Source organism: Alosa pseudoharengus, unplaced genomic scaffold, assembly GCF_046254945.1.
Source record: "Alosa pseudoharengus isolate Yale_2024_CS ecotype anadromous, Long Island Sound unplaced genomic scaffold, YU_APseudo_1.1 YU_APseudo_1.1_scf_7, whole genome shotgun sequence".
NCBI classification, from domain to species: Eukaryota; Metazoa; Chordata; class Actinopteri; order Clupeiformes; family Clupeidae; genus Alosa; species Alosa pseudoharengus.
The window spans coordinates 23,172,825-23,182,346 of NW_027468859.1; the positions used below are offsets into that span (position 1 = coordinate 23,172,825).

Consider the following 9,522-nt stretch of genomic DNA (forward strand, 5'->3'; position numbering starts at 1 on the left):
AGCCTACTGCCTGCAGATGCTGCTACCAGTACTTAGCTAACGACATTATGATTCAATCACCGCTCTACTAGCAAGGAAGGAACGCTAAGTTAACATTATGCATCAGGTGATGTTATTTGTTCAAACTCATTGATGTTAAAATGCTTTGGTGTTATTGTGTGTGCAAACCCTATTTCAAGCGTCTTATGTTTAATTGTTAGTACTGGCTTGGGTCAGATTCATAACTACAAGTTACCCGATTTACTGTTCTAGCAGCACTAGGCTAGTGCTAGCAGCTACTGCTTTTATGTTAGTTAACGTTAACATAATATCGCTATAGCTAGTAATTAAAGTTAGCTAACATTAACGTTAAAGTTGACAGCTGTGGTTGGTGTTGTATGATGTTATATGCCATGGCATGTGCGCATTATTTGTTAGGGTTGGGTATTACAAAGTAATTTGTTAGGGTTGGGTATTAACAAAGTCATTGTTAACTAACGTTAGGGTGAAATACGCTTCTTAGACATCATTGCTAGCGTAAATTGCTAACAAACATGTGAACTTCACACATCCTTAGCCAACAACTACAATAGCCAATAGCTGGGAAAGACATTTCAATAAATTGTTTAAATAATTACATTACTCTTACCCTACAAGTGTTGACAGAACTACAAATCTTGTGACACTTCAATATCAAGTCTTCTTGGAAAAATGAGCAGTGGGCTATTTTTTAAGGGCGCGAATTATTAACAGCAAGCTTCATAATCTGTCTCGCGCTGATAAAAAAATGCTCGAGGCAGGCTCACACCTATTTTATACAGTCTATGGCTCACACCCAAATAATTCGTCAGCAGTGTCACCCAGTCTGTAGTTAATGACAAAGTTGTAATGGTAGGCTACAAAAATACTTGTAAACATGGTCAAAATTTTAGGAAAACAGGTCTTTAGAGAGATGCTCTGAAGTTCACAGTGCTGGCGTTTACTGTTGATAAACTGGTTTGATGTCATTTGATTTGGTAAGCAGAACGCACAAGATCAGAACGCGCCAGATTCAGGGAGAGGAAGACTTGCGCAAACTCAAACGAGCCTCAGCCCCAAGTCAGGGACCCATGCAAAACAGACAGACACACTGCATAAGAGATACATCGGTGGTGATGCGCACGGTCTGACACTGGCTTCCGTTCATTGTATCGTTAAGAGACACATCATCTGCTGCGCCGAGCCTCTACGGTCCTTCCTGCGCTCTGACCTGGCTAATTTCTCCGTTCTCACCTCCAGACAGGCATATCGCAGTGGTTGATAGATACATACCCTAGCCTACTGCCGCTCAGAGCGCAAACCAGACCTCCACAACCTTCGCATACACGCAAAGGTAAGACAATTGAAATTAAATCTGGCAATAACTACATAACAAATCACAGATTAAAGGTTTAAATCTGGTTAACGGCTGATTATATAGCCTGACATGGGATACCCTGTATAAAACAATCTGCAACAATATTACGTTATAGCATTGTACAATTTCTTATGATTAACCAATGTTATATTACTGTCATTAGATAGGTATATTAACGACAAGCAGTCTGCCTCGGAAAATATATGTGGCGGGTGAAATAAAAATATTGCACCATAGCATCATACTGTGTTTATTTAAAATAAACATATTTCTTGTCATTGAGGTTAACCAAATTAATTGCCCTCCATTCAACATACGAAATCTGTCGTAATAAACAATGAGTCTTTAGTTTCAGTGTTTTGTCTGCGAAGACTCTAGAAGGAGAGAAATATTGAAACAAATGTGCACGTTGGGGGAATAATGCGCATGGAGATGTTCTGGGCAGACACATTCACAGGTTAGCTCACACTGGTGTGATCATAAAGCGTTTAACTGTTTCTTCAGAAGTTAAAATCGGTCTTTCCCGATGTAGTAGCCTATTGTCGCGTTGCATTACGGCTGACATTTGAGAATAGGAGCCTCTCGTCTGCTTTGGCACGCGCATATAATTTGGAGCCAACCTAATGAGCAATGGTTCAAATACTGAAAACACTTAATAAGATAGCGATATGAAAAGGAAGGCAGAACAACGCTATGACACTGTTTAGCTTTTTTGACGTCCACAAATATTTGTTGCTCCTTTATCCTAAATGAATACTTTCACATTCACTATTTGAATGGCATCTATAGGGCTAGTTTGAAAATTATTGTTGGGAACAATTGTAGTTTTCCAAGGTCAGTACTCATCAGTGAAAATTGTAAATATGCTGGTATTACATAATGTGGTAGCTCAATCAGACTGCCTCAGTTAGTCGATTTCGTTCAGCCACATACATGACGCATTGACATAGAACAAGTGAGCTGGTGCTTATGGCAATGCTGAGTTATCTAGCATGTGAACAGGTCTTATTTGCAATGTGTTGAATTCTGTAGATTGATAGTTCTAATCTATTGTAAAAGGTTCTTTTTTATTAATCAGTGATGTATATAATAGGTTCTTTGCTCAGCCTTTTTGGTGTAGGTTAATGCAGTTGTATTTTTTTTTTTGTAGTGTTCATTATAAGAGGGACTTTACAAGAAACATGTTCAGCTTGCAGAGGCAGACTTTTGGGCTGTAGTCGATGCTGCATCACTTGGTTGTCCTTTGAGAGTAATTTTTCTCTTGTCCCTCACTGCTACTCTGGATAGATACGAGGAAATTGGGAAACAGAAGGAAAAACAGACTGCTGATGTGTTTTTTCATGTTTTTTTTTTTTGTATAACTGTTTAAACTGGGCAATGCAGACTGAAAGAATCTACTGTTGCATTGGAACATGCTGGCTGTATGTCACAGTTAACCTTCCCTGAGAAACATGGGTGTTCATTGGTTGATGCACTTTGATGTGGGCTGTCAATGGTCAGTGGGCTGCTGACCGAATGGAATGGATCTAACCCCCACCCTTGCTGCTTGCCTCACATATCAACAAAAGGGTCCAGTGCTTTCTATCCAAAAAGCACACCCTGCTCTAGGCTGGCTCCTAATTGGTCCTTGTCTGGTGGTCGTAATTAGCTAATTGTAATAACTTGGCTGTCACAGACTTGGACAAGTTGGGTGGAGGTTGGGGGGTGAGGGGGGGGGGGGTGCCAAGCATAATAATTACTATTCCATTAGATTGGCCATGGAGTGTTGCCCTTTAACTCTTTAGCATGGCAGGTGGGCAACAGGGCATCGTGCCAGCTGGGCACAGATGCCCATTCAAAGGTACCCATGACCAAGCCACTTGTTTTGTAAATGCTCTAGTTCACACATATGAGGTCTTTATGAAACTGGTTGTAATATCTACCATTCACGGTGCTGTCTTTTGGACAACAGAGCATGCAAGTAACCCCCCACCCTAACAAAGCCAAATACCATTTACATCAATGTGTTAGAGTTGCCTTCTTTTTGTATAGTGGATGTAATATTTGACTACATGACGTGGATCCACTCTGTACATCAGATGGTCAAAGAAATAGGATTGGCCCAGTTTTTAAAATCCTTGAAAATGGCTTCTGTTACATATCAATCTGTTGGCACGTATAGCTGTAGACCTATACAGTCCAACCTAATCACATTGTAGGCATTAGGTCGGATTTTTGGGGCATTACCAAGGCGCTGTAGCCCTGTCTATCAGGGGTTTACTTGCAATGGCATGAGGCAGGTTATGGAGTGCATGTCTATCATATGTGGATGGCTTGTAGGGAGGGGTAATCCCAGAGGACAGGAGGCGTTTACTGCAGTCTCACACACACCGAGGAGTAGAGAGGCAGGCAGCCTTCTTCTGTGTGTGTGTGTGTGTGTGTGTGTGTGTATGTGTGTGTGTGTGTGTGTGTGTTTGGGGTGGGCTCTGACTGTTTTGAGTCATTTCTCATTTCTAACAATGTGGTGTCACATTGTTGCTCTTTTCCCCCCTCATTTTGCCACAAAACAAAACACTGGCAGTAAAACCCCATGTGAGTCTTGCATCGCATTCCCTTTTGTCTTTAGCTCATATGATGTCTGCAGATGGCACATCGAGGCCTGTTCTGGCAGTTCAGTCTTTAAAGCCCTCTCTCTCGGGCTCAGTCATTACAGATGGACAGAGAATTGTAAGCCGAGTTCCACTACCACTGCTCTGCAGTCTTCAGGGACTTGCCTTGGTTGCTTGGCGAGCAAGAGTGATGCGTGCAGGAGAGGGCCATGACTTACTGTAGGCTGCTCGGTAGAGGATGTGTCATGTTTTAATGAGCCATGTGAAAATCATAAAACCCCCAACACCCACCCACCCACCCCAACAACCCTCAAAACACACACACACACACACACTCTCTCTCTCTCTCTTCTCTCTCTCTCTCTCTCTCTCACACTCTCTCTCTCTCTCACACACACACACACACACACACTCACAAATACACACTCAAGCACATACACATTCCACCCTCTGGTCAGGAAAAACAGAAATATGTCAAGCGGAATAGGCAAAGACTTGATGGCACTTTGGAAGGAGCTAAGAAGAGAAGACAGCTGTTCATTTGAGGGACTGTGCTGGAAGCAACGCTTGAGAAGAGATTAAATATTTGCAGCAAAACTGTTTCATTTAAGGTTTTTAAATTATTTGGATGTGTGGCAAGGAAAAGCATATGTTACTAAAAAGCTCTCTCTCTCTCTCTCCTTCTCTCCACTCCTGTCGTCAATACTACCCATTTGTCTGGAATTATTGAGTAGTTGTGTCATGATGAAGTAAAAAGAAACATTATTTTCTGATGAAAATTGAATGTTTTTGCTCGCAGCAATTAGCCCCCCTCTATCCTGATATCCATCATGGTGTGTGCTGTTCATTTATCAGTGTCTGGATGGAGACCTAAATTAATTGCAGCGAGTGACCTTTCTGAGCAGATTTGCTATTGTTTCACGTCAGCCTCTATCGCTTTGAGCGAATCACTGCTATTGAGACAAACTCTACGGGTACAAATTCTCCCGTCAGTCGATCAGAACTCAGCAAACAACATCAGATGCATTTTGCTTCCTCTTTCACAGTCTCTTTCTCTGCTCTGTTTATTTGTATTTTTTTTTTATCTCTCAGCTCACTCTACCTCCATCTCACTCTTCTCTCTGTTATTTTTGGGCTGCATAAATCACAGTCAGTTCTGGTGGAAGATCCCGTGTAGTCTGATCTCTGGGTCTGTATGCATCTCTGGTTCTGCTTTTTGTCTCTGTATTTTATTCATGTGTCAGTAATTATGCAGCTAAATAAACAGCTCTGTCCTGCCAGTGACGCAGTGTGTGATGGCGGTCCACAGGGGTGTGGGGCACACACAGCTGCAACCTGCACTGATAAGCAGATACACACACACACACACACACACACACACACACACATATACATATACATATACATATACACACACACACACACACGCACACATATACATATACATACACCTACACATACACATACACACACACACACACACACACACATGCATTTACATAATACATACATACACATATACACACACATACACACACACACACACACACACACACACACACACACACACACACACACACACACACACACACAACATGATACATACATATACATACATACACATATACACATACTAGGGGTGTGATACATGGGCACGATTCGATACAAGAAAGGATACATGTTCATTTCTGTTGAAATAGGGGGGTAGGAGATCATTGCATAGACAGGCCAGTGAAGTAAGTAAGTGTGATTGAGTGTCTACCTTTGTATACACATGTCATGGTGTATGATAGGTCTACCAAATTATGTAATGTAATGTGTTAAATTAACACAAATAGAGGTATGCAGAGGACTAGTTCACTCTCTTAGTGTTGTTTCCATCAATCTAAATAAAATGTGAAGCATGTCTGATTTACCACAAGCTCAGTCTACCTAAATGTCTACCTTGTTGCATCTACAGCGGCTGGATGTATAAATACAATTCCCAAGCTCCCGCAACAGGCAGTTTGCGCTTTTACCTCATTGCGGCCTGTCTGTACATACCTCGCAATGATTTTACACGCACGTTGCAAAACAAATACGCCTGGAGTGGGCGCAAAAGCGTTAGTACATCTGGCCCACAGATTCTCAATTTGCGTTCCTCTGTACTTTTACTTCCTATGTTGAGTACAGAAGTGCATTCACACTGAGTGTAATGGCAACATGCTGTGCACTATAAAAACTTTGTTGGTGCACACATGATCAAAAAGCTGAGTGTGGAACGCTGAACACTTGTCACCCTCAATGGTCGCCATCTTAGCTATGTAGAGGAAGGGGAGTGTCCAAGACAGGAAAAGGCTTAATCAACAGAGCGCAGTATTGATATGGGATTTGAGAGGTAACACAACATTAGTTCTGATCTGTCTGTCAGCATTTCTTGTGTGTGTGTGTGTCTGTCTGTCTCCGTGTGTGTGTGTGTGTGTGTGTGTTGTATTGTATGTGTGTGTGCACATATCATTCACTAGCCATGCATTTTCTTACCATTTTTACTTATTTAAATTGTGTGTCTTTCCCCCCCCCCCCCCCCCCCCCCGACAGACACGATGGGGAAACAGAACAGCAAGCTGACCCCAGAGGTGATGGAGGACCTGGTGAAGAACACGGAGTTCAACGAGCACGAGCTCAAACAGTGGTACAAGGGCTTCCTCAAGGACTGCCCCACCGGCCGCCTCAACCTGGATGAGTTCCAGCAGCTTTACGTCAAGGTAAGGATTTCGGGTGCTTGCTGTGTGTGTGTGTGTGTGTGTGTGTGTGTGTGTGTGTGTGTGTGTGTGTGTGTGTGAGAGTGTGAGTGTGAGTGTGAGTGTGTGTGTGTGAGAGTACAGGTGCAGACTTCAATTCAAGTCATCAATGACTGCGCCTTGTTTTTCCGGAGAGTTATTTGTTATTTTATTTCTGAACCACTGACCATTTTGTGGGTGAGAGAGGTTTAATGCTGGGGGCTTTTGAGGTAACATACATATCAAGGCAAAACGTATGGAGGCAATTTCAGGGCTCTCCCAAGCATCCCCTTAGATCATCAGTCTGCTGAGGTTGACTGCAACAGCCGTCACCGCTTCCCCTGCTGCAGATGCACATTCTCATTTCCTTTCGGTGTTTTTCCTCTCGAAAATGGTAGCCATTTTTTGTCTTACCACCCCCACCCCCCTAACACACACACACACACACACACACACACACACACACACACATACCTCCCATAACATATGAGTGAGCACACTTTCCAAAGCACCAAAACTGCTGTGAGGCTCTAGGATTGCAGATTAGTCATCATATGACTGGACAACATACAAGATTGTAATGAGCTGTTGGCACAACAATGAGCTGTTGATTTTTTGAGTCACAGTAGTACGTTGTGGCACGGGAGTGCTTATGCCTGAAGGCCCTTGACAACTAGATTTTCAATATAGGGTCTATCTACCCTTAAAATGCCAAGAAATGGTCGCCTAGAGATTCACAGTAAGTACAGTCAAAGTCCTTTTAGGCAAGTCCCTCCACTCGGCGGCCATATACCAACGTTTTATGGGCACTCATCGGGCACAGTCTTTGGGTCGAACTGCGCGTGCGCAAGGATTCACGACACCAATCTTTCTCCAGCGGCGAGATCACAACACATGATTGGCACGATGTCTTCACAACACACCATATGATTGGCTCAATGTATTCACATCACACCACATGATTGGCTTAACGTATTCACATGTCGACGTTTTGCCGAGGAAGGGGTGGGATATGTGTAGACAACGGCCATATTGGCGTGACAAACTAACCCCATGCATTTCTATGGAGTATTTTTTGAGTGCTGTGTCTCCACATTAGAAAGTCTCTGGTACAGTGCAGTAATGGTGGGAGGGACCTGTGTTGGGAGAGGAGTGCCTGGCCAGATGTGGCCCAGATCAGGGCCCTATTCTAAAACTGATAGTTCCGGTCCTTGATTGTGATTGGCTGAATCACTTTCGATGCCGTTGTAAAATCCAGCACAAACATACACTGCTAGCGCGTCGTGCCTAACAACGCCCCTTAGCTGTTATAGAATCAGCGTAACCTACGGCCTCTCGGGGCTTATTGCTTAAACGAGTTGCTGCTGCTGCTGTTGCTGCTGCTGGGGGACCTGACTGATCCGTCATGGCTGAACCTGTGGCCCCCGCCACAACAGCACTGTGCTCCTTTAAAACGGCAGTCAAGTCTCTCAGTGTTAAGCACGCCTCCCTGGCCACCACCGTGTAGTCTGTGAGTGAGCTACTCTGGCTGGAAGATCCACTCGGCACAAAACAGACACTGGGATAATCTAAGGCAAAAGGGGGATGTGGGGGAGTGGATTTCGGAGGGCTGTCGCTAAACCTGTTAGAGATGCATCCTGTTGTGTTTCCTGGCAACGGCATATCACTGATACGGCTTTATTTAAATCCCAATGTGAAGATAGCGAGGTAATGGATAGCATGGCTTTAGCAAGCCAGGGCCACGGATGGGATGGAGAGATCAGCGGGGACAGTCTGTATTCTGTCAATTACACAGCAGAACGTTTACGAGATTAGGGCGCAGTTAGAACTGAGAGGGTGCTCATCGGTTTTTGCGTTTCTTAGTAGATAGTTTCAAAGATGGCAGTGAAAAGGTCTGGGACATGTCTTTGTATCTTATAGACTTGAGGCTAATCAGAAATCGGAAATGCCATCCAGTTGCACGGTTTGTCTTGCCAAAGTGACGATAATCAGAATTTCAAGTCAAATGGCTCCACTAATAGTAAGATATGAATAACACCTTTTAGTTCTTTTGAAATTATGAATATTTTTTCACACTGAACAATTCATTAATTGTTGTAAAAGCTGCAGTGTTCAATAGATTGGTTGTTGGTTTTATCTCTTGTGATTCCCTGATAAGTGTATATTTGTGTTGTATTTGCATTATCTCTTTAATGAGTCTAGAGATCCCCTGTGTGTATTGGCAAGCCGACAACTCAATTGGCCTGGCTGTGTTGTTTAATTTTAAGTTACTTTGGTACAATCTAATTTTAACTGCCTCTGTGTCCTAATTAAGTTAAGCCTGAGTGGTTTCCAATGGTAGGTTTGCCTCCCTAAACAAAGTTAAATCAATGGTTTGAATTTGGTTGCCTTGTTCTGGGTTTTGTTGTCGGGGAAACACAAACATAAAAGCTGCCAGCATAGCAAAACGGGTCTTTACTATGATAATCAATGTTTTTCTAATTGGACATGCAAGGTTGTAGCCATGATAAATAACACAGGCCTCACACAACTGCATATATTTTGCTGTGGAAGCGCCCATGTAAACACATTTCATCTTTTATGAGAGGCTGCTACTGAGTTGTAATGAAGTGTATTTTTTCAGTGGCGTTTCTGCAATCTGAATAATCCTATTTTATTTAAATCGCTCTCTAAAGATTTTCATTTCCACAGACATTTGATTTTTAGTGTAACTGGAAAGCATACAGACTACAGAAGAAATGTGTATGTGATTGTGAGTGTAAGAAAGACATATAGAGGGAGAGAGTTGGTGTATGTGTGT

The 9,522-nt window shown here is 42.9% G+C and overlaps 1 protein-coding gene across 1 annotated transcript in view; it reads left to right on the plus strand.

The window, feature by feature from the left end:
- The first annotated feature begins 1,142 nt into the window (after positions 1 to 1,142).
- vsnl1a (visinin-like 1a) overlaps positions 1,143 to 9,522 on the plus strand; it is a 37,344-nt gene continuing 28,964 nt past the window's right edge. Inside the window, exons 1-2 of the mRNA XM_076272941.1 lie at positions 1,143 to 1,351; positions 6,541 to 6,707. Of these exons, the coding sequence (XP_076129056.1) occupies positions 6,546 to 6,707 (162 nt within the window). The 5' untranslated portion in view covers positions 1,143 to 1,351; positions 6,541 to 6,545. The remainder of the gene's footprint in view (positions 1,352 to 6,540; positions 6,708 to 9,522) is intronic.